The sequence below is a fragment of the Rana temporaria genome, chromosome 4, assembly GCF_905171775.1.
Source record: "Rana temporaria chromosome 4, aRanTem1.1, whole genome shotgun sequence".
Classification (NCBI taxonomy): Eukaryota; Metazoa; Chordata; class Amphibia; order Anura; family Ranidae; genus Rana; species Rana temporaria.
This window is the reverse complement of record NC_053492.1, coordinates 91,816,037-91,841,754: the sequence shown is the minus strand read 5'-3', so window position 1 is coordinate 91,841,754 and position 25,718 is coordinate 91,816,037. Positions and strand designations below refer to the sequence as shown.

At 44.5% G+C, this 25,718-nt stretch overlaps 1 protein-coding gene across 1 annotated transcript in view; it reads left to right on the top strand.

Annotated features, from left to right (window-relative positions):
• Positions 1–25,718, top strand: part of RNF144A (ring finger protein 144A) — a 103,710-nt gene that overhangs the window by 56,330 nt on the left and 21,662 nt on the right. Inside the window, exon 5 of the mRNA XM_040348648.1 lies at positions 14,593–14,800. Coding sequence (XP_040204582.1) covers positions 14,593–14,800 — 208 coding nt within the window. The remainder of the gene's footprint in view (positions 1–14,592; positions 14,801–25,718) is intronic.

Sequence of the window (25,718 nt, the reverse complement as noted above, 5' to 3'; positions counted from 1 at the left end):
AACTCAAACATGTAATTACTAAATCGCCATATATAGCTTAAGTTAGGTATTTTCAATCAAAGTTACATATATAGTATGCCAAAAAAAACGTCTTACTTGTTTCAATATACGTTTTTGTGAACACTCCTGCTTGTACCTCCCCGCCGCCATTTCTACTGCTGTCTTCCATGCCTATACAGTGATATATTTCCGCCCTCAGTATGTAGCTGTGGCTATAATCCCGCGCGTGCGCATGATTTCCTGAAGCCGAGCCGCGTCTCTCCACAACCCCTCCGACGTAGCGAGTCACATGGGGTCAAGGCTCAGCTTCTTAATAGAAGTATCGCGGGATGTCGGGGCTGACGTCACCATAAGGAAATGACGCAGCCCCGACATAAACAGATTTTTAGCCGGCAGAGGCTCTGCTTGCCGAATTTAACGGGGATCCGGCGCATGCGCGGTACGCGTCCCCACTCGTCAATCTAGCTGTAACTTCAGAAGCAGGCAGGTAAGGAAAAAAATATAAAATGTCAATCGGTTTACAAGGATGAAATGCACAATTACATTGAAAGTGAATATTTTGACTTTACAACCACTTTAAGGTGCACGCTAATGGTTATATTTTTAATGTGCACGCTGATAGGCACATTTTATGTTAAGGGGCACGCTGATGGGCACAACAAAAATGTGTTCATCAGTGTGCCCCTTAACAAAATATGCTCATCACTGCGCACATTAAAAATATACCCATCAGCGTGCCCCTTAAAATAAAAGTGGTTCATCAGAGTGGCCCTTAACATTAACCACATATGCCCAGCAGTGTGCACAATAAAAATATGCCCTTTAGTGATCACTAATGGCCCACATACCTTAATGAAGGAAGGCACTGAAATACCGAAGGGGGTGGAAGCTGAGAGATAAGGAGCCGGGAACCGCGAGCAGCGGGGGGCGGAGCACATGTGATGTCACGCCCCTTCTTGCAAGGAGAGCCAGGAGTGGACCCGGGAACCGCAAACAGCAGGGGGCGGGGCGCGCGCGTGAAGTCACACCCCTAATCACTGCCCGTGAGTCACCCCTAATCTGGACCCGCGGCGAGGAGCAGGGGGCAGGCACACGCACGCACGCACGCAGCGTCACTGGTTGCTGGGGAAACCCCAGCAAACCAACGCTTGCTGTTGCTGTTATAGTGGCGGTCCGGGCAGAAGCGGCACTCGGGCCGGACTCGGACCGCAGGCCGCCATTTAGTGACGGCTGACCTACACTGTATTGGGAAAATAAAGGTCAGCAGCATTTTTCAGTGTGTGAATACACTTTAACAATTCAGAGCTAATGGATGGGCTCAAGCAACAACACATGTACCTCAACATGTGCCAATGCATCGGAAACATAAGCGGTTAACAGGCACGTGTGAGTTGAACCTTAAAGGGTTCCACTGCCAAGTTTAAAATCATAGTTGGACCTTTATGTTGCTGTCTCAGATTCAGAGGGAGGTGGATTCTGCGCAATGCCCATTATCAGGAAAATGGAATTGCTGTAGATTACATTTTCCTGTAGTAACACAAGTATTACAGTAAAACCTTGGTTTGAGAGCGTTTTGCAAGACAAGCAAAATGTTTTCATAAATTTTGCCTTGATATACAAGCGATGTCTTGATATAAGAGCAGCGTCATGTCACAACTGAGTATAAAAAAGAGAGGAGCCTCCAAGTGTAGCAATATGGTTACATTTAATGAAGGTACAACATTTAGCAACTCACATGGTTAATGATTAACCACTTGCTTACTGGGCACATATACCCCCTTCCTGCCCAGGCGAAATTTCAGCTTTCAGCACTGCGTCGCTTTAAATTAAAATTGCGCGGTCGTGCGACGTGCCTCCCAAACAAAATTGGCGTCCTTTTTTCCCCACAAATAGAGCTTTCTTTTGGTGGTATTTGATCACCTCTGCGGGTTTAAAAAAAAAAACATACTGGGGCAGATCCACATACATCTGCCCTGGGCGCAGCGTATCGAAGATACGCTACGCCGCTGTAACTTACTTTTAGTTGGTTTGAATCCTCAACGAATCCGCGCCATAAATTACAGTGGCGTAGCGTATCTCTCGCGGCGTAAGGGCGCGGAATTCAAATTCGGCGGGTAGGGGGCGTGTTTCATTTAAATGAAGCGCGTCCCCGCCCTGAACGAACTGCGCATGCGCCGTCTGTAAAAACTCCCAGGGTGCATTGCTCCAAATGACGTCGCAAGGACGTCATTGGTTTCGACGTGAACGTAAATGGCTTCCAGCCCCATTCACGGACGACTTACGCAAACGACGTAAAATTTTCAAAATTATACGCGGGAACGACTGCCATACTTAACATTGCGTACGCCACCATATAGCAGCTTTAACTATACGCCGGAAAAAGCCAAACGGAAACGACGTAAAAAAATGCGACGGCCGGTCGTATGTTCGTGGATCTTCGGAAATAGCTAATTTGCATACTCAACGCGGATTACGACGGGAACGCCACCTAGCGGACGCCGAAAAATTGCATCTTAGATCCGACGGCATACGAAGACGTACGCCTGTCGGATCTAGCCATGATGCCGTCGTATCTTGTTTTGAGGATTCAAAACAGATACGACGTGGGAATTTTGAAATTACGCCGGCGTATCAGTAGATACACCGGCGTAATTTCTTTGTGGATCTACCCCAATATTTTTTACTTTTTGCTATAATAAATATCCAATTTAAAAAAAAAAAAAAAAGTGTTTTTTTTCTCAGTTTAGGCCGATATGTATTCTACATATTTTTGGTAAAAAAAAAAAGTAATAAAAAAATCGCAATAAACGTATAGTGATTGGTTTGCGCAAAAGTTATAGTGGCTACAAAATAGGGGCTAGAATTCTGACATTTTTTTTATTTTTATTTTTTTTACTAGTAATACGGCGATCTGCGAATTTTGTCAGGACTGCGATATTATGGCGGACACTTTTGACACATTTTTTGGGACCATTCACATGAATACAGCGAACAGCTCTATAAAAACGCACTGATTACTGTATAAATGTGACTGGCAGGTAAGGGGTTAACACTAGGGGGCGAGGAAGGGGTTAAATGTGGATCCTGGGGGTGATTCTTACTGTGGGGGCAGGGGACTAACTGGGGGAGGTGACCGATGCTGTGTCCCTATGTACAAGGGACACAGCATCAGTCTCCTCTCCCTGACAGGACATGGAGCTCTGTGTTTACACACAGAGCTTTACGTCCCTGCTGTAAAACTGCCGATCGCGGGTAAATGGCGGACATCGTGGCCGCCAGGCACGCGCATCGGCATCGCGGTGACGCGCCTCCCAGTGGCCGGAGGCCGTAAAAAGACGGCCTCTCGGTTTTATAGAGCCACCTGGAGGCCGTCTTTTTACTATGGCCCGGGTCTGAAGTAGTTAAGAGGCACATCTAAGTATGCAGGTATTCAGGGTAAAGCTGTCCACATAGACCATATTGCTACACTTAGAGGAGCCTCTGTTCTCTTTTATACTCTTTTAGAGCTCATGCTGGATTTTGCTTCTAATCCCCTTGTGGAGACTTCCATGTGTGGATGGTCATTTTATGGTTATACAATTTATCACATTGCTATAATCTTTTTATATGGACTATAAACTGAAGGATTTATGAATAAATGGTTATGGAAAAATTTACTTTGGTATACAGTAGGTGCACGCGATATTGTGTCAATCTCGCTCCCTTTCTCGGCGAGATTGAGCACCTACGAGCCCCATCGCGGGAGCCAGCGCCGAGCTGGTCAGCCGCGATGGAGACAAAGCCGTCATAGAAGCGACGGGAGATCCGACTTGGATTCCCGCCAATTCTACACGTGTGCGGCGTTTGTTATGAATCCTGAGGGGGAAGTCCCCGCCGGATTTTAAATAAAAATTCGGCATGGGTTCCCCCCTCAGGAGCATACCGGGCCCTTAGGTCTGTTATGGGTTGTAAGGAGAGCACCCTCTACGCCGAAAAAACGGCGTAGGGGGGGTCCCCCTACAATCCATACCAGACCCTTATCCAAAGCACGCTACCCGGCCGGTCAGGAAGGGAGTGGGGACGAGCGAGCGCCCCCCCCCCCCCCCTCCTGAGCCGTACCGGGCTGCATGCCCTCAACATGGGGGGGTTGGGTGCTCTGGGGCAGGGGGGCGCACTGCGGCCCCCCCACCCCAGAGCACCCTGTCCCCATGTTGATGAGGACAGGGCCCCTTCCCGACAACCCTGGCCGTTGGTTGTCGGGGTATGCGGGCGGGAGGCTTATCGGAATCTGGGAGCCCCCTTTAAAAAGGGGGCCCCCAGATACCGGCCCCCCACCCTAAGTGAATGAGTATGGGGTACATCGTACCCCTACCCATTCCCCTGCAAGAAAAGTGGTAAAAACACAAATAAACCACACAGGGTATTAAAATATTTTATTAGTCTGCTCCGGAGGCCTCCCCTGTCTTCTTTAGCTCTTTTACTAGGGGAGGCTTCTTCTTCCGATTTCCGGGGGTCTTCTCCTGCTCTCCGGGGTCTTCACCGCTCTTCTGTGACGTCTTCTCCGCTCCGGGGGGTCTTCTCAGCTCTTCTGTGACGTCTTCTCCGCTCCGGGGGTCTTCTTCTATGTTCGCCGCTCTCCGCTCTTGACTCTTATTAAAGGGGGCTCCCAGATTCCGATAAGCCTCCCGCCCGCATACCCCGACAACCAACGGCCAGGGTTGTCGGGAAGGGGCCCTGTCCTCATCAACATGGGGACAGGGTGCTCTGGGGTGGGGGGCCGCAGTGCGCCCCCCTGCTTCAGAGCACCCAACCCCCCCATGTTGAGGGCATGCAGCCCGGTGCGGCTCAGGAGGGGGGGGGGGGGGCGCTCGCTCGTCCCCACTCCCTTCCTGACCGGCCGGGTAGCGTGCTTTGGATAAGGGTCTGGTATGGATTGTAGGGGGACCCCCCTACGCCGTTTTTTCGGCGTAGGGGGTGCTCTCCTTACAACCCATAACAGACCAAAGGGCCCGGTATGCTCCTGAGGGGGGAACCGATGCCCAATTTTTATTTAAAATCCGGCGGGGACCTCCCCCTCAGGATTCATAACAAACGCCGCACACGTGTAGAATTGGCGGGAATCCAAGTCGGATCTCCCGTCGCTTCTATGACGCGCTTGCTGGAATGTGCTGTCACTATTCCAGTGAGTGCGAGATGTCGGCGAGATCTCGGCACCATGTCGCCGAGAATCAGCGCGATGCTGTCGTGCTAAAAACACAATATCACAAACACCTACTGTACAAGTGCTTTGGATTACAAGCATGTTTCCGGAATGAATTATGCTCGCAATTCAAGGTTTTACTGTATTTGATTGCTTGTATTCTCTGTTCTTCTGGATGTTTCCTTCGCAGAGAAACATGACTCCCAGACTAATCCAATAAAAGAGCAAGGGACAGAGTGTAGGATGGGTAACAACCAATGGGATCTCTCATTTCCTTTAGATTCTTACAGTCACTTTGTGCTTTGCTTTTTGCGTTGTTTATGGAAGTATGTTTAATTTTTCATGAGGCTGTGCTTTCCATCGAAGCCTTCACAGATTATAGATTAGGGGTCAGCTTTCAGGCTGTTAAAGCTAAGAAATTTCAATTAGTTTAATCACTAAGGACATACAAGGAACAAAAGGGTATAGAAAGTGCAGTGAATTATGAATGATGACTGACATCAGAGTACTAAACATTGAATCCTGATTGCTTTTTTATGGTTTTTGCATTTTAGACTATTACAGTGGACTACTGCAGCTTATTTCTATGACATACATATCTGTAAAACAAATAAAGAGGGCAGCACTGAGAAAAGGATGATGACTGCCTGCTGTTGGTTACTGCAGGACTCCTTTCATAGGTGTGCACAGCCTATTGCATTTGAGTATGCACCCCAAAGCTTAAACACATATGTGTGTGTGTGCTGGTGTATACTGTATATACTGATAGTGTCAGTAAAGCAGTGGACGGTGTCAGTTGTTTTTATTATTACTTTTTTTTTTTTTTGCTTACAATTTATTTTGTGAAATATCAGGGGTCTAAACAGGGGAGAAATGTACTACACAGGATGATTAGGGTGTGCCCAGGCACATCTGGCACTTAATTGGATATTATTTGCAAAGTGAATTTTCACCACATGCTAAGCTATAGGAAATTTCCCTTGCAAATGATCTTGCTACACAAACAGCTTATTTGCCTTTAGTAAATCAACCCCATAGTATCAACCAATCCATTTTTATCTCTCTTCATACCTATCAGCAGCTGTCACTTTAACTAATCTGTAAATGGCCTCCAAACTGCGGCCCGGGTGCCGGATATGGCCCTTTGCTTGCCTTTATCCAGCCCTTGGGACACTATTTCTCCCTCTGACAACAACAATGGGGCAAAAAATCCTTCCTCTAATACCAATGATGGAGCACTATTCTTTACTCTGACACCAATGACAGGGCACTATTCCTCCCATAACTACCACAACAGGTGAGTATGCCCCTATTATATTCCATGCATTATACCCAGAGACAGGAGGTTACCGCCGTAGCCAAAAAATTGCATAAAAAATAAGGTAATATTCCACGGGAGGAAACCAAGACGGAGGTACCCCCGGGGATATGAGGGGCTACTCTAGGCAGTAACGGACAATATTAAGGGTAAAAAAAGGTTTATTATATAGTACAAAAGATAATGCTGGGTAGAATAAATTACAACATGTGCTATCAATAGCTAATAATTAAAAACACTATTCCTCCCACTGACACCAATGATGGGACACTATTTCGCACTCTGACACCAATGGGGCATTATTTTCCCACTGACACCAAGGATGGGGGCACTATTCCTACCACTAATACCATAGATGGCGCTCCATTCCTCCTTTTCCTAACCACAGGGTTGCTGTGTAATTTTTTTATTCCTACTAACGCCTGAGCCTGAGACATTATCTACTCTCACTGGACCCCCTTAAAGCGGGGGTTCACCCTTAGAGGGCACTTTTTCCCCTTAGCTTCCTGCTCGTTTTCTCTAGGGGAATCGGCTATTTGTATTAAAATATGTGCAGTACTTACCCGTTTTCGAGCTGCATCTTCTTCCGTCGCTTCCGGGTATGGGCTTCGGGAATGGGCGTTCCTTCTTCCGAGAGGCTTCCGACGGTCGCATCCATCGCGTCACGATTTTCCGAAAGAAGCCGAACGTCGGTGCGCAGGCGCAGTATAGAGCCGCACCGACGTTCGGCTTCTTTCGGCTACGAGTGACGCGATGGATGCGACCGTCGGAAGCCTCTCGGAAGAATGTCAATCAAGAAGGAACGCCCGCTCCCGAAGACCCATACCCGGAAGCGACGGAAGAAGATGCAGCTCGAAAACGGGTAAGTACGGCTCATATTTTAATACAAATAGCCGATTCCCCTAGACCGAACGAGCAGAAATCTAGGGGAAGAAATTTTTTTTTTTTAGAAATGGGTGAACTCCCGCTTTAATCCCGAAGGACAGTAAACAGGCCCTTTTATTTAGAACGTTTGGAGACCCCTGCTCCAAAGCACGTACACAATAGTCATGTGGATCCTAAAAAACAGTAAGCACACACATTACAGTTCATTATATAATCTACTTTAGATGTAAAACGTGTTGTAGTGCAGTACCTCCCTAAACAATCACTTAGAGGTGTTAAACCCCCCCAAAAAATTGTCTTTAAATACATTTTACCAGACATCCCAGTTAAAGGTTTATTAGAAAAAAAATATATAACTTACATTCTCATAATAGGTTAAAATGCATGCAGAAATGACCAGCGTTTTCAACCAACAAGATGGCCGCTGCGTCCCAGCATGTGATCACGTCACACATTCCATCTCCCGCTACGTGTTTCGTCATGGGATGTTGTAGTCAGGGGCGTAGCTAGACGCACGATACAGCTATTTATATAGGGGGCGGCTTATGCAATGAAAATGGATATTGGCTGCGTTCCAGTTGACCAGAAATATAACCAAAGGCCATTCACAGTAAAGGAAGGCACACATATAAACATCAATAATAAAAATGATAATATATTGAACTTTGAAAGATATCAGCCCCTAACAAGGAAGTGAATCATAAACATTCAAAGTTATAATAAGCAATTATTAACTATAAGCAACTTGGTTCCATTGAGAGCGAATAAAACGGGGAACAGCGCCATCTTGTGGCTAATAGATATATTACAATGATAAAACACACCTTAACATACATTGAAAATGCAAAAACATTCTAGTTAACACCATATTGTATCAAAAGAGGAATCCGCTGCTCCAGGTGTGTGCGCAATACCTTTATTGGAATCAAGTAGGAGTGCTAGCCCCAGCCCGCCTCCGTAAAAACTTGAGAAAAAGAAGAAATGGCTACACATCCAAAGTTTCCAAAAGTGCCTTTTATTGCAGACAGTCAAAATACACCAGGGACACGAGGTGTTAGTCACGTAGACACGTTTCACACATCTGATCTGTGGGTAATCATTACTCTATGATTATGTAATGATTAAGCACAGATCAGATATGTGAAACGCGTCTACGTGACTAACACTTGGTGTCCCTGGTGTATTTTGATTGTCTGCAGTAAAAGGCACTTTTGGAAACTTTGCATGTGCAGCCATTTTTTTTCTCAACACCATATTGTAAACAGAAAATTCATTATCAATGTAGTAGTGACAACATCTCTGATCAACCATTAATATTAAAAGAATTACTATCCCATTCGATATTCATACCGAATGGGGTGTAAGTTTTGGCTTTATATATCCACCTCGTTTCCAACCTGGAAATCTCTCTAACTACGTTACAACCCTTTCAATGACTAGTAAACCTATCTATTCCTAAAGAGATGGTACCCTCAGGATTACAGTCAGGTTGCAAAGCATAATGCTTGGACAAGCTATGCTTAGGCAATCCTTTCCTTATGTTGGCTACATACTCGCTCAATCTTGTCTGTAACATACGGGCAGTATGACCAATGTATTGGAGCCCGCATGGACAATAAATGATATACACAACATTTTTGGATGAGCATGTAATAAAGGGCTTGATGTGAAATTGTTTATAGGTAGAGGTGCACTGAAATGAATTGGTTCTCCTACATCTCTCAGCATTTTGCAGATTCAACATTTCCTACATGGGGGAAAAAAATACCCAAATAATGAAAAAAAAGGATAAACCTTTAAGGCCTCGTACACACGATAGGTTAGCCAGAGGACAACGGTCTGAAGGACCGTTGTCTTAGGTTAACCGATGAAGCTGACTGATGGTCTGTTGTGCCTACACACCATCAGTTAAAAAAATGATCGTATCAGAACGCGGTGACGTAAAACACAACGATGTGCTGCAAAAAACGAAGTTCAATGCTTCCAAGCATGCGTCGACTTATTCTGAGCATGCGCAGGTTTTTTAACCAATGGTCGTGCCTACTAACGATCGGTTTTGATCTATTATTAGCAATCCATCGGTTAAATTATAAAGCAAGTTCCTATTTTTTTAACCTAAGGTTAAATAACCTATGGGGCCCACACACGATCAGTTTTGACCGATGAAAACGGTCCTTCAGACCGTTGTCCTCTGGCTATCCTATCGTGTGTACGAGGCCTAACTGGAATGTCTGCATAATGAGGATTGTTTCATTTATATCTTGAGAGTATCATTGTCATGGTGGAAGCTCTAATTGACATTCGTGTGGGCTGTTGGTGAAATATACATCACTACGTATTACTGTTTATTGTCTCCAACAATACTGTGCTAGCTGCTATATGTAAGGATTCCTGTAACAACCCAAGCACAATAGATTTGTGTGTTTTAATTCTGTGTACTTTCATTGGTGTGTGTTGAAGCATTAGTAAAGCGCTGGGCGTTTAAAAAAAAAAAAACCTGCAAGGCAATGTCATAATGTGCTAGTATGCATCGAATACTAGCACATTATGTGGAGAGTTACCTTAGAACGAAGCCCTCCAGCAGTGCACTGTCACCACTGAAGGCGCATCCATCTTTACCCAGTCTTCCTTCCGGGTTTGCGGACTCCGGCTGTGTGAGTGGTTGGAGCCATGATTATGTAACTATTTAAAAACCTTTAGGTGTGCAGACGAAACCAAAGAAATTCCCGGCTCAACTTACCGACCAGCCTGCCAACCAACTGACACATTTGCTAACACATTTGCAAATACATGCTTAAGCCCCATCAAGGCACCCCAGTATCTGTAGTCCTAACTCTAAATTATTAGAGCCTCCACAGTGACTGTGGAGTGGAGAGCCTCTGCAGTTTTGTTTTGCATGCGTTGCCCTTCTATGTGCTCCTTGCTGCAAAGGCCAGTTATAGGTGTAATGGCAGTGGCTTTTAGGTGTGCAGAGTCTTATTTTCTGGAGAAAGCAGCCTCATCTTGGGCCTGTCTCCTGCCAGCATGCTGCAGAGAAGGACTCTTGCGTGGAGGCAGTTGCCTCTCTTCATAGGTCTGGCACGCCTCCTGCTGCGTCAGAAATAGAGCTATCCAATCAGCAGGGAGCGTGAAAATTATAGATTTCAGAGCTATAGGTCTGACTTCATAGGGTGTGTGTTGAGCTTCTCCATAGAGACCAATGCACCTACACAGTGAGTAAGGGTTCTTCTATCCAGCTTGCTGGCAGGGGACAGGCTTTTCTACTCTGGCTGTGGCCACTGTTAAACTTTACATACTTTTTTTTTTTTTATGCACCTGGAATATATTTAAACTGAAAGTTCAGTTGACATTTCATTTTTGAGATGCCAGCAAGAGCGCAAGGTTTTCAGAGTCTCGGCCTTTATAGGTTGAGAATTGCTAAATCTGGAGGGGTTTAGGGAGCTAATGCTGTAAAGGTAACCTTATATAATTTCTAAGGCAGCAGATCTGTCAATATTATTAAACTTCTTCTTAAAAGGATTTTATAACTGTCTTTCAGTTTGAGATCAAAGATTGAAAATAAAAGCACCTAAATGCATCTTCTTAATCACCACACTAATCCTTCACTTTGCTGCCCTTTCCTTTTATCTTCATATGGAACCTGAATAATTAATTAAAACTCTGGCTTTTCCAAGATCAAAACATCCCCAATTTAAATACCTTTATTTAAAAAAAGGTTAAATAATTCACTGGGCAATTATTCTTACTATCCATCTGCATTTATCATAAATGCTTTTTCATTTCACACAGTATACAAGCATTTGCAATCAACTATCTGATTTCATCTTTGACTGGAAAATGACTTTGCTATCTGTGAACAAGTTGATATAAACACATTATGGGAAATGATATTGATCCAATGGTGGTAGCACTTTTTGAATACATTACCATTCAAGTAAACTTTTATAAAAGTTTGGTACCGATGGATTTTTCTATAGTCAGTTATGACTTTGCACAAGTGACAAAGTGTCTCCTACTTGCAACCCTGGTAACAGTTACCCGTTGTAGTCGGGGTATAGACTCCTTCATCGTCTCTTCCTGAGGTTTGAGCTTTAGGTCAAGCTAAAGGCAGCATGTTACATAGAATATTTCATCCCAGGTACGCACTTGGATTTACTGAACTTGCCAATTACACAAATTGTTAAAGTGGTTGTAAACCTCTGAAATTAAAAATGAACAAAGCATATACTTCCACAGTGTGGACCTGCCTCTATCCAAAGCAGTGGTTCTCTATCCCACTCTCCCTGCCTTTTTGTGGCCGCCCAGCTGGGCTGTCCCTGGAGCCAGTGGCCTCCCACTCAGCCTCTTCGCAGCCGCTCCTTTCAGTTCACGGCATGGGTGGGGGGGGGAGAGGCTAGAGGTCAGCTGACTGGTGAGGAATGGGAAGTGGGAGGGGCTGGAGGAGACCCTATCTCCTGATTCCAGCATAGGTGCCACTGCTACGAGATGCCACAAAGTCGGAGGCACAGTGAGTAACACTTACCTGTGATTATAGTTGCCATTAAAAGTCCTCACAACAGTTCTTAGATCAGCAGGTGACCTTGTTCAAGAGCACCTAATCCAAGAAAGACGGTTAGAGAGAGGGATGGGAGGGAAAAAACAAGAAATTTGGATAGAGAGAGATAAAAGGGAAAGAAAGGAGAACAAAAAGAGTAGTACATCCGAAAAAGGGATTTTAATACTGTACAAGTGGAAGGGACTCGGAGAGCGCTAAATGTCTGTGGGTTAGGGGTGCAAATTACTTGTCTTGCCCCGGGCACTGACAACCTACGATACGAAAATAATTTTACTGTTAGGGGTCCCCACAACTTTGGAAATATTATCAAGGGGTCACGGCACTAGTAAGGTTGAGAACCACTGATCTAAAGCATCTAGTGTGATTTCTGTCTTCTCTCTTATTCCTCTGCTCTCTGTACCTTCTGACAGTCGATGCCGACACCAGAAATGCCGGTGTTGTGGTGAGAAATGCCCCCCCCCCCCCGAATAATGTCCGACGGTACTGCACAGGCACGGCACTTGCGCAGTATAGAGCCGCCGAAAGTGTCCGTACGTCATAATTTAGGATCAGCTGTACACGACGCCTGCGCACAAAAGGCGACATTGTGCCACACGCTCCTGATGCTCGTGCAACTCTGCAAGGGGCGGATGTATTCATGATGGGAGCGTATGAGGGGTGGGTGGCAACAGAAGGGGGTGTATTTTGTAATGATGGGCAGTGCTGTTAAGAGGGGGGCGAACTGAAACACATCTCCTAAACAAATATATCTCTGCTATTCTTCCTACGCGTGTTGCCCTTAACACGTGTAGGAAGAATAGCAGAGATATATTTGTTTAGGAGATGTGTTTCACTTTCGTGACAAATTCCACCCCCATCTTAGCAGCACTGCACATCGTTACAAAATACATCCCCTTCTGTTGCCATCTGCCCTTCACACGCTCCCATCATGAACAAGTCTGCCCCTTGCAGACTTGCCCGAGCATCGGGAACGTACGGCTCCTTACTACGCAAGCGCTGGCCCCTCTCCCCCTCCAATGCACAGCAGGTGATTGATAGACTCAGTTGTGCATGCTTTCATATGAGACTGTGTAAGAGCCGGTTCACACTGGGGCGGCACGACTTCGGGGGGCGACTCGGCAAGGCGTCCTGAAGACTATTTCAGAGGCGACTTGCAAAATGACTTCTGTATAGAAGTCAATGCAAGTCGCCCCCGAAGTCGTACAAGAACCTTTTTCTAAGTCGGAATGACTTGCGTCGCTCCTATTAGAAGGGTTCTATTGAATAGAATGGGACGCGACTTGTCAGGTGGCTGAGTCGCCTGACGAGTTGCCCCAGTGTGAACCGGCTCTAAAGGGGTGTGTGTTTATTTTGCTCCACACAGATTTCATAATAAGTTCAGCTTTCTGTTCTCTGCTGTGCAGTGTGTGACATCAGATGCTTGCCCCCTGCTTTCTGAAGCTCAGAAATGCTGCGTCAATTCTGGACTTTGAATTGATGTAGATGAGAGAGGGCTGCAGGAAAAACAGGTACAACTTGTCTAGAGGGATTTGTTTCATCTCTGTTTATCACCTAAGGCTAGCCACTTCACTGGATATATGTAAAAGTTTACAACCACTATAAACTATAGCTAAAGGCAAAATCTTTGGATTTGTGTTGGATAGTGTGGAGAGGACTTAGAACTCCTGTCAGTTTTTATTGCTGTATGTGTCCCCATTAAGGAGATTCACCCTCTCTAGTTGTCCTGTTTACCGTTATCAGTGAAAGTGAAAGAAAAGCCAAAATTTAGGGTGGTCCCCAGAAAAGTAATAGAGGGGACATCTTCCAATGGGGACACTAGTTCTGGGGACCTGGGGTCCCCAAGGAATTCCCTTTATTTGCATGGTTTGGGTATGGGACAGGTAGTGAAGGTAAATCTCCAAAATGGGACACAGATGTCGAAGAAAAAAAATCTGACAGGGGTTATAACCCTCCCTTACTTAAAGTGAAATAAAAAAGTTTTTCCTATAGTTCTACTTTAAGTCTTGAGGGATTTTGATGGTGTAGTGTTTCTTTATTATTGCACATAGATTCTTCACCTGAGTTTGGTTAAGACAGAAATATCCTACTCTTTACTCGGGCCTTGATCTCAGCTTTCTGTAATCTGCTGTACAGCAGTGCTCAGGCCAGGAGGCAGAAGCAGCACTCTATGTGGGCTGCTGCTACTTTACTTTCCAATCATACCAACCTTGGGGTGGGACCTGGGTGAGGCTGAACCTCTTAAAGCGGAACTAAAGTTTTGTAACAAACAGCGAGCAGGCAGGCTTTTATTGCAGAAGAGACATGCAAAGTCTCTTCTTCAATAACGTGCCCCTACATGCCTGCTCACTGTCTTCTCCAGCAATGTAAACTGAGCTGCACATGCGCAGCTCAGCGTACAGAGCTGGCCTGGTCTCTGTGTGCAAGAATGATGGCCTCCTTCACATGTGCAGGAGTAATGCCATCCCCTGCCGGCCAATGAAGATGGCCGAAAACTGGCACACAGAAAAAGATGCGGACAAGGGACAGGGTCATTGGAGAAAGGTACGTTTTTACTTACTTTACTTCTGCTTTAAGTGCAGTGTAGTTTGTATTTTATCTTTTATTTTGACAGGTTCTTAAAAAAAAAAAAAAAAATCCTTTCTTATAATTTTCTAGAAGTTCTTTTGGACCCGTGTAGGACTTGGTGTCCATCATCCTCCTGCCAGGCAGTGTGCAAACTACAAGAGAAAGGGCCCCAGAATCCACAGCTGGTACAGTGCACTTCCTGCGACATTGAGTTCTGCTCATCATGTAAAGCCAATTGGCACCCAGGACAAGTTTGTCAAGAAAACTTGCCAATCACATTTCTTCCTGGAGAATCAAGGTACTTGTTTTAATTTTTTTTTTTTTGTAATAAACAATTCTTATATAACATCACTTTAGTTTGTCAAGCAACAACAAAAACATTTCTAATATAACAGATCTATCTATCTTATCTATCTATCTTATCTATCTATCTATCTATCTATCTATCTATCTATCTATCTATCTATCTATCTATCTATCTATCTATCTATCTATCCTATCTATCTTATCTATCTATCTATCTTATCTATCTATCTTATCTATCTATCTTATCTATCTATCTTATCTATCTATCTATCTATCTATCCAAGGTAATTATTCTTCCTGTAGAAGTCAGTAGAGCTCATTGGATAAGAGTGGATAAAATGTTATATTCATTTGTGTCAGCCTTTGGCCTTTTGGTTCACATTTTTGTATTGTGGTGCACCAAAAGCCAGATTGTGAATCCATTCTTTTAGGGTGTACATTGGGGTAGCATTCAAAGTGATGGCACTGCAGTGCATTGTGAGTTGCGCATTAACACAATACCAAATATGTCAATATTGCCTTAAAGGACAACTTTACCTTTTAATGAAGTTGTCCTTTAAAGTGGATTTCCACCCAAAAATAGAACTTCCACTTTTTGGAATCCTCCCCGTCTCCGGTGTCACATTTGGCACCATTCAGGGGGGAGGAGGGAGAAAATACCTGTGTAATACAGGCATTTGCTCCCACTTCCTGGCATAGATCACCGTAGTGATCGCGGTGACCTATGCCATGTTGGTGCCTACTCTGCCCCTCCACTCCCCCCCCCAACGCTGTCTTCTGGGAGACACACGGGTCCCAGAAGACAGCAGGGAACAGTGAGGACGCGCAGCATGACTCGCGCATGCGCATTAGGGAACCAGGAAGTGAAGCTGCAAGGCTTCACTTCCTGATTCCTTTACCGAAGATCACCGGCACCCTAGAGCCGACAGACAGATTGGCTTTCGCTGCTCACATTGCGGGTGCCCTGGACAGGTAAGTGTCCATATATTCAAAGTCAGCAGCTGCAGTATTTGTAGCTACTGACTTTTAATATTTTTTTTTTTGGCAGAACACTGCTTTAATGAATCTGTCCACCGCTCCTGAATGTAGTTGTCCATTAGGCCTCAAGCACACCACCATAGGAAAATACAGCAACCCCCCCCCCCCCCAAAAAAAAATCCTGCTAAAGATGGTGGGCTAGATTCAGGTAGCCCGCCGTAAGTTTGTTATTTACGCTACGCCGCCGCAACTTAGACGGGCAAGTGCAATATTCACAAAGCACTTGCTCCGTAAGTTGCAGCGGCGTAGCGTAAATCAGCCGGCGTAAGCGCGCCGAATTCAAATTGTCAAGAGGTGGGCAAGTTTTATGTAAATAAAACATGACCCCACGTAAATGACGTTTCTCACGAACAGCGCATGCCCCGGCCGTGAACTTATCCCAGTGCGCATGCTCCTAATCACGTCGCAAATAGTCAATGCTTTCGACGTGAACGTAATTTACGCAAAGCCCTATTCGCGAACGACTTACGCAAACAACGTAAAATCTTAAAAATTTGACGCGGGAATGACGTCCATACTTAACATTGGCTATGCCTCATATAGCAGGAGTAATGTTACGCCGGAAAAAGCCTTACGCAAACGACGTAAAAAAAAATCCGCCGGGCGCACGTACGTTTCTGAATCGCTGTATCCAGCTCATTTGCATATTCTACACTGAAATTGACGGCAGCGCCACCTAGCGGTCAGCGTAAATATGCACCCTAAGATACGACGGCGTAAGAGACTTACGCCAGTCGGATCTTAGCCTAATTTCGGTGTATCTTGCTTTCTGAATACAGAAAGAAGATACGCCGGCGCAGCTTTGAATTTACGCGGCGTATCTATAGATACACCGGCGTAAATTCTTGCTGAATCTAGCCCGCTGTGTTTTTTGGGGCAGTGTGCATGAGACAAGGATGTTCCTAACATGTAACTGTGAATAGAGTGTAGTAGTTTGGGCTTTAACTGTGTTACATTTACACAGAGATTACATACTGACCAAGCTAAGGCTTTCTGCTGCCTGGTGCCATTAGCAGCTCAACATTGATATGAACACTACATTAGAACAAGCGAACTTTGACAGTAATGACATATGATAGTAGATTAGCAGGGAGAATCAATTAGATTTCGGTAAGACTGTCTCCAATGTTTACAACAGTCAATCAAATGTTTGCGTTTATGTAGTAACCAGCACTAGACAATACATAGCTGGGATCTAATTGGTTTCTATGGGCAACCAGTTATCTAAAAATCACCTCAGAGTTTCTAAGGAGACAGAGGTGTCAAGTAATGGAAGGTCAATGGGCTTCTCAATTCTGTTTGTCCTTTTTCCCTGAGAAGAAAGCAGAATGTTGACAATGTTATCCTTTTTTTATACTTGTGTACTATTTTTTTTCTGAGAAATATCATAATCCTACTATTAATAGATGATTTCTGAGTCTAAATAGAGGGTCTGAATACAAATGATACATTTGATATCGCCAGGGCCGGATTAACAATGGGGCTGATGGAGCTGCAGCTCCAGGCCCCTTTCTCAAGATAGGCCCATTTGCCCAAAAAAAAAAAAAAATGTTTTTTTTTTTTTTTTAAGATTTTTTTTTTTCTAAGATCGAATTTGGGGGGTTGTAGCTCGATTACCAGAGGTCACAGAAACCCCACATTTGGGGGTAGGCATGGGAAGAGCTACCCCACAACTGGTTAAAATATGGGACGGCTATCATTTATGGTTCCGGAGATACGGGCCTGCTTGCACAGCCTGTCAGAAGCTACATTCAGAGCGGCCAATATAAATACAAGCTGACACACTGCAGCAAACTGATAGGATCACAGTGCTTATAATAATTATTTGTATATTACTTATGGTAATTAACCCCTTGCCACCCAGGCCAATTCTGACACTTCTCTACTACATGTAAAAATCATCATTTGTTTTTTGCTAGAAAATTACTCTATGGTGGTCTTTGCACTTTTTATGTTGCACGGTACAGAGCTGCACGATTCTGGCTAAAATGAGAATTGCAATTTTTTTGCTTAGAAGATAGATCACGATTCTCTCACGATTGTTGCGGCGTAACATCATCTTTCACATAAAAAAAAAAAAAAAAAAATGGGCTAACTTCACTGTTTTGTTTTTATGGTTTTTATTATTCATTGAAGTGGGAAAATGCAGTGTGACATAACATATTGCAGCAATAGCCATTTTATTCCCTAGAGTCTCTTCTAAAATATATATAATGTTTGGCAGTTCCAAGTAATTTTCTAGCAAATAATATTGCTTTCTAACTTAAGAAACAAGTGTTGGTTAAATTTAGTTACAATGTTAGTTAGTTACAATGTTTCATTTTGTTTACAAACTTCGCAGACTGCCCAGATTTGTTCTTTACACACAGAAGTGTATCCCTTTGATCTAAGAAGGAAGTGTCAGTTACAATGTTTCCTGTTAAAAACTTGGCAGACTGCCCAGATATTTTCTTTTGACAGCTGAAAGTCTCTCCACTTGTTATATGAAAGAATCAGCAAACTCTGCATTGAAGATCGTCAGGGGGGTTGAATCGAGATCACGATTTTTTTAACGATTAATTGTGCAGCTCTAGCACGGTATTTGCGCAGCAATTTTTCAAACATGTTTTTTTGGAAAAAAATGTTTCATTCATTAAAAAAACACTAGTTAGTTAAGTTAGCACAATTTTTTTTGGTAACCTAAGCGATGCTTTACATTTTTTTAGGTTACATGTTTAGAGTTACAGAGGAGGTCTAGTACTAGAATTATTGTTCTCGCTCTAACGATCGTGGCGTATGTAACCTGTGTGTATCTGGCTCTGATACTACCAGTGCCTACCCAGCCACTGACTAGTATCTCTGTCCATCCTGTTCCCACACACCCTCTCACCTGCTGACCTGTGGATGGGGGAATCACTCCTGCAGTGTTATTGTGTTCTGCCAGTGCGTACAATGATCAGTGTTGCTAACTTTAGCTGGCAGCACTGATTGTTTTAAGAAAAAAAAACAGGCTGGTTGTACTCAAGTTGATTAATAGATTGACTTGTGTAAAACCAGCTAGCCCATACATAGATTGACTATGGCTGGTCTCTGCATAATTGGGGTAATTTCAATCAATGTATGACCCGCTTAACCACTACTCAGTCCCTAAATATCCTTCCACTCCTGTACATAGTGCTCACTGTCATACTCTCCACACTCCTCTCCTGTACATAGTGCCCACTGTCATACTCTCCACACTTCTCTCCTATACATAGTACCCACTGTCATACCCTACACACTCCTCTCCTGTACATAGTGCCCACTGTCATACCCTCCACACTCCTCTCCTATACATAGCGCCCACTGTCATACCCTTCACACTCCTCTCCTGTACATAGTGCCTGCTGTCATACACTTCTCTCCTGTACTTAGTGCCCACTGTCGCAACCTCCACACTCCTCTCCTGTACATACTGCTCACTGTCATACCCTCCACACTCCTCTCCTATACATAGTGCCCACTGTCATACCCTCCACACTCCTCTCCTATACATAGTGTTCACTGTCATACCCTCCACACTCATCTCCTATACATAGAGCCCACTATCATACCATCTACATTCCTCTCCTGTACATACTGCCCACTGTCATACCCTCCACACTCCTCTCCTGTACATACTGCCCCATCATACCCTCCACACTTCTCTCTGGTATGTACTACCCTCTGTCATACCCCCTCACTCTTCCTGTACATACTGCCCATTGTCATACCCTTCACACTCCTCTCCTGTACATAGTGCTTTTTTCCGTACCCTTTGTACTCCTCTCCTGTACATAGTGCCCACTGTTAGACCCTCCACATTCCTCTCCCTCACCTGCACATACTTCCCACTTATATACCGTCCATACTCCTCCCCTATGTCGCTTACCCACAAAAACAGTTCTTTAAAATTATACTGAATATCCTCAATGTTACCAGCTCTAGAATGGACAACTAAAGGAAATATCAGTTCTCATATTTGTTCTGCCCCATTATTAGTACTCATTTAATTTTGTGATTACTACTATGATGTATAGAGGAACATCGGGGATCTCAGCTACTCTAAATATAGCACTTATATAAAAAAAGTGGCCCTGAAAATATTTTTTAAATGTTGGCAACTGTGCACTTAGGCACTGCCCAAGGGCCACCGTCCACCGGGTCAGTAGGGGGCCCCATGAGAAGCTCCTGGGATCCTGTGATAATAAAGCGGTAGTAAACTTTCCTGACATTACTACTTTTTAGAGGCCCTGGGGTAGGTTATGCCACAACGTACAAGTATGCACAGCATATTAGCACATTAGTGTACACTTCAATTTTCAGACTGAGCCCTCCAGTGCTGCGCTGTGATGAATCAGGCGGGGCCCGGGCACTTCCATCTTCACCCGGTCTTCCTTCTGGGTTCTGTGCCTTTGGTCACTTGCCTTGGCTGGGCTGCGTTCATGTCATTCCCACGCATTTATTTATTATTTATTACACCCCATTCACACCTCCGCGACAAAACGCCCCGACGCCGGCCGCTCGTGCCGCTGGAGGGGAGAATTCCCATTGCTGTCTATGAGATGGTTCACATCTCATAGACGCCGTACACCTGCGGCATGAAAAAAAGTCCCGGACCCTTTTTTTCAGGCGGCATTGGCGTTCGGCCATACAAAGCAATAGGAAGGATTTGTAAAAATAAAGTTACACTATTCGCGGCAAAATACGCCGCGTACGCGGCGTTACTTGTCGCGGAGGTGTGAATTCAGCCTAAAAGGCCCCACCAAAATCCTCAGCACCAGGCCCATGATGTTCTTAATCTGGCCCTGGATATCGCCACCATTTGTAAATGGCTTTCGGGGCTTTAGATGTGTCATAAAAACACAGACACATACAAGAATGACAGCAGAAAAAAGACCAAGTGGTTCATCAAGTCTGCCCCATTTTTTATTTATATGTTTGCTTTTTTTTCTGAGTATAGATCTATGTTTGTCCCAAGCATGTTTGAATTCACTTAAGATGTGTGAAATCTTCTGGTTCTTTTATACACTTGTTTTTGAGATGCCCAAAATTGCATTGGTGCTGTCTAGATGTGATAGATACGATAAATTCTCTATATGACATCTCACTCACGCCTGATCCTGTCCTGTGTCTCCTCGGGTATATCAATTATAACAATTTAGTATATGATGAGACCGTGACTATAATGAGAGTGCTTTTTTTTTGGCACGTAAATTAATAGCCTCTCGATGGATCTCACCTAACCCTCCTACCATTGGGGCTTGGGTAAAAGGAATGGATAAATACGTATTATATGAGAAATATACTTATCTTCAACATAATGCATGTTTTTTTCCCCCTTTCTCTAATTTTAATTAGAGGCAGTGGATGATAAATTAATTTAAGGAATGAAATATAATAGTGTTGAGGCAGATATATTTGCTTAATTGGAAGGAAGAAGGAAAGAAAGGGAAAATTGTCTTCTGAAATATTGCAGATTTTGGTCTTTTTCTCTCTTGTTGTTTTTATATTTGTTTTGTCTGTAATTTGTTATATAAAAATTCACTTAACCACTTAAGACCCGGACCTTTATGCAGGTAAAGGACCTGGCCAGTTTTTGCGTTCGGCACTGCGTCAATTTAACTGACAATTGCGCGGTGGTGCGATGTGGCTCCCAAACAAAATTGGCGTCCTTTTTCCCCCACAAATAGAGCTTTCTTTTGGTGGTATTTGATCACCTCTGCGGTTTTTATTTTTTGCGCTGTAAACAAAAATAGAGCGCCAATTTTTAAAAAAATGCAATATTTTTAACTTTTTGCTATAATAAATATCCCCCCAAAAGATATAAAAACATTTTTTTTTCCTCAGTTTAGGCCAATACGTATTCTTCTACCTATTTTTGGTAAAAAAAATTGCAATAAGCGTTTATCGACTGGTTTGCGCAAAATTTAGAGCGTTTACAAAATAGGAGATAGTTTTATTGCATTTTTTATTATTTTTTTTTAACTACTAATGGCGGCGATCAGTGATTTTTTTTCATGACTACGACATTATGGCGGACACATCGGACAATTTTGACACATTTTTGGGACCATTGTCATTTTCACAGCAAAAAATGCTATAAAAATGCATTGTTTACTGTGAAAATTACAATTGCAGTTTGGGAGTTAACCACTAGGGGGTGCTGTAGGGGTTAGGTGTGACCTCATATGTTTTTCTAACTGTAGGGGGGCGGGGCTGGACGTGTGACGTCATTGATCGTGTTTCCCTATATTAGGGAACACACGATCAATGAAGCTGCCACTGTGAAGAACAGGGAAGCTGTGTTTACACACAGCTCTCCCCGTCCTTCAGCTTCGGGGACCGATCGCGGGGGCCCGGCGGCAATCGGGTCCCGCGGCCATGGAGCTTCGGACCTGGTTGCGGGCCCGCGACCCACGGCTGGGCACTTAAAGAGGGCGTACAGGTACGTGCTTGTGCCATTCTGCCGACGTATATCTGCAGGAGGCGGTCCTTAAGTGGTTAATGGAGTTGTAAATTAATTTTTTTTGTTCACCTTAATGCAATCTATGCATTAAGGTGAAAAAACATTGCATAACGCTGCCCCCGTTATACTTACCTGACCTCTCGAAAGTCCTGCGTGGTCCCGAGATCCTTTTCGCCGCTCAGCCTGGCCGCTGATTGGCTAGAGCGGATGAGATTGAGAGCAGCGCAGCCATTGGCTGGCGCTGCTGTCAATCACATCCAGTGACGCGGCTCGCCGAGGGGCGGGGCCAATTGATACAGTGAGCGGCTATGGCCGCTCGCTGTATCACGGGAGCGCGCCCGCAATTGGTGACCACCATGCGAGCTCTCGTATGACTGTGGTTACTAATTGCGGGGAGGACCGAGACAGCCGCTGAGGGACCCCAGAAGACGTGGATCGGGGCCACTCTGAGCAAAACGAAATGCACAGTGGAGGTAAGTATGACATGTTTGTTATTTTAAACAAACATTTTTTTTTCCTGTACAAACGCTTTAAGATGGATACACACTATACATTTTTCTTAATTTTTTTTCCCTTTAGATTTACCAAAACCCTATAAATATAAGGTACCCACTTTTAATTTGTTTGCAATCAGGCAGCCCTTGCACTACATAGTTGAAAGTATATCTAAAGGAAAAATCGAGAAAAAAAGTTGTATAGTGTGTATCCAGCCTTAAGCCTAGTACACATGATTGGATTTTCCTACAGGAATTGTGTGATGGAAGGTTGTACGCTACATCGGACAATTGGATAGAGTGGGGGTTGGTGCTGCGTTGTTCCCAATGGATATAGTGCCACTAGGCTAAAAATATATAAATCAGTATAAAATCGGTATAAAAGTACACTCCTAACATAGAAGCTCATATGAAAAAAGTGCATAACATTCTAAATAAATATGAACTATAAGTGGTACTTTAGAAATATAAAGTGCAACGTGCATAAATGATAATGTGCACTGGGTACGGTTGAAGAGATCGTACCTTCAGCCCCTGATGAAGTCACGTGGGTTGTGACGCCACGCGTAGGGACGGAAAGGCACTCTATTTTGACGTTAGCAGACAAGCTCGCTGCTCGTAGAGGATAAGTGTATTGTCTATTTGTTTATGTGAGTACCCTCATAATGTTTTAACAATAAATTACAAATCATTTTAAACATACTACACTATTGGGAATCCTCTTTCTTTTGCACTCTCCCTGCTGCTGAGAAACAAAGACTGAGTATATAACCCATATAACATGTTCAGGCACCCAAGGGAAGAACTACCACTCCAGGCTTAGTCTATATGCGGTTGTCTCATTACTTAAGTGTATTGTTGCACGAAGAAGAGATCCATATCTCTCCAGCACTATATACATTGGGAATAGCGCAGCACCAACCCCCACTCTATCTCATTGTCCATGGGTATGGTCTGGACCCTTTTCGGTGTCTGCAGCAGTTAAGCCATTCATTTCTCTATCCACACTTGGTAGCGCAGGAATAATATTATTACATTTCCATCGGACAATTGTTTTCGGATTTTCCACGGACAAATGTGGGATAGCATGCTTTAAAATTGTCTGCCAACAATTGTGTGTTGTTGGATTTTCCGATCGTGTGTACACAAGTCTGTCAGACAAAACTCCAAAGTACAAACACGCATGCTCAGAAGCAATGCTCACCATAACACAACATTAGCAGAAGTTGCCCAAAGGGTGGCGCTAAAGAGCTGAAAAAAAACACGTAGCCCTTCGGACAAAAGTCATACGCTTTGTCCACAGAAAATCCAATCGTGTGTACAAGGCTTTACTCTTGACAGACTCACTACCTCTGCTGAAAGTCGATCCCAAGTATCAACTACTTTTGGAAAAATATAACTTTCGGTGATTAGTTTTGAACTTTCCTCCTGCTAGTTTGAAATCTTGTCCCCATGTTCTTGATCTTGGCTTTATGTTGAACATTCTGAATTGAGTGACACAGGCCCCAGGAGGGGTTAATATGGGGGTTGACTTACAATTTTTTCTACCTTCCAGTGTCCTTCAATGAACTACAACAGGGGTTTCATTGGGGGCCGCATCAGCAGTATGGTTGCCCTCAAAGGGCCGGTTGTATAGGACTATGCATCTACTCTTTATTATCATAAATAATTGCGCTACGTACACAGTGCATGGGTCAGGATTGCGCTACGTACACAGTGCAGAGTTCAGGTTTGCGCTACGTACAGAGTGGAGGGGTCAGGATTGCGTTGCGTACACAGTGCATGGATCAGGATTGGGCTACGTACAGAGTGGAGGGGTCAGGATTGCGCTACGTACACAGTGCAGGGGTCAGGATCGCGCTACGTACAGAGTGGAGGGGTCAGGATTGCGCTGCATACACAGTGCAGGGATCAGGATTGCGCTACGCACGTACACAGTGCAGGGGTCAGGATTGCGCTACATACAGAGTGGAGGGGTCAGGATTGCGCTACGTACACGGTGCAGGGGTAAGAATTGCGCCCAAAAATTCCTCACATCTGTACTCTCTCCTACCTTCCTACCAGGCCCAGCTCTGGTACCTCGCTGTATAGACGGCTCCCTCCCTTTGTATTGGGCTATAGTTTAGTACCTTCTTTTGAATTGGGCTATAGATGGTACCATCCCTCTGGGCGGATCTCTGTGTTTAGTATCAGTACTTTGCGATATGTTTTTTTCACCTTAACTGCAAAATAGCAGCACACACTTCATTAACACCAGCCTCAGGACGCAGCCCGCTGGATGGGGGAAAGAAACTGCCAAAAAAGCTGCCAGCAATCTCTGCCACTATGCACAGTCAGTGCATGCAAAAAAGCCGGCATCGCTGGCTGGAGGGACTGGGGAGGCGGAGACAGAGAGGCGTCGTAAGCTGAGACAGGGGTGGAGACAGAGCGGAGGCGGCGGTGGAGGTGGAGACAGGGCGGAGGCGGAGACCAGAGTGGCATCGTAAGCTGAGACAGGGGTGGAGACAGAGCGGAGGGGGCGGTGGAGGCGGAGACAGGGAAGAGGTGCAAACCAGAGCGGCATCGTAAGCTGAGACAGGGGTGGAGCGCAGCGGTGGAGGCGGAGACAGGGCGGTGGAGGCGGAGACAGAGCGGCATAGTAAGCGGGGAAGATGTTTATTCCTGTGCTCAGACAGAATTCTCACCGCTCCAGGTGAGCCTCGTGATGATCAGGGGTTGTTGAACCACCAGGGTGCTGGCAATGCGGTAATAGCAAAAAAACAAAAGAACAAAAGCTGGACAGCCGCACTCCAAAATTTTCTTTAAAAGAGATGTCTTTATTTTCAACTGTGCATACAGTCACTGCAAGCCCACAAAAATCAGTATGGCCAACGTTTCGCACTGGCGTCAGTGCTTAGTCATGGCTAGCAAGG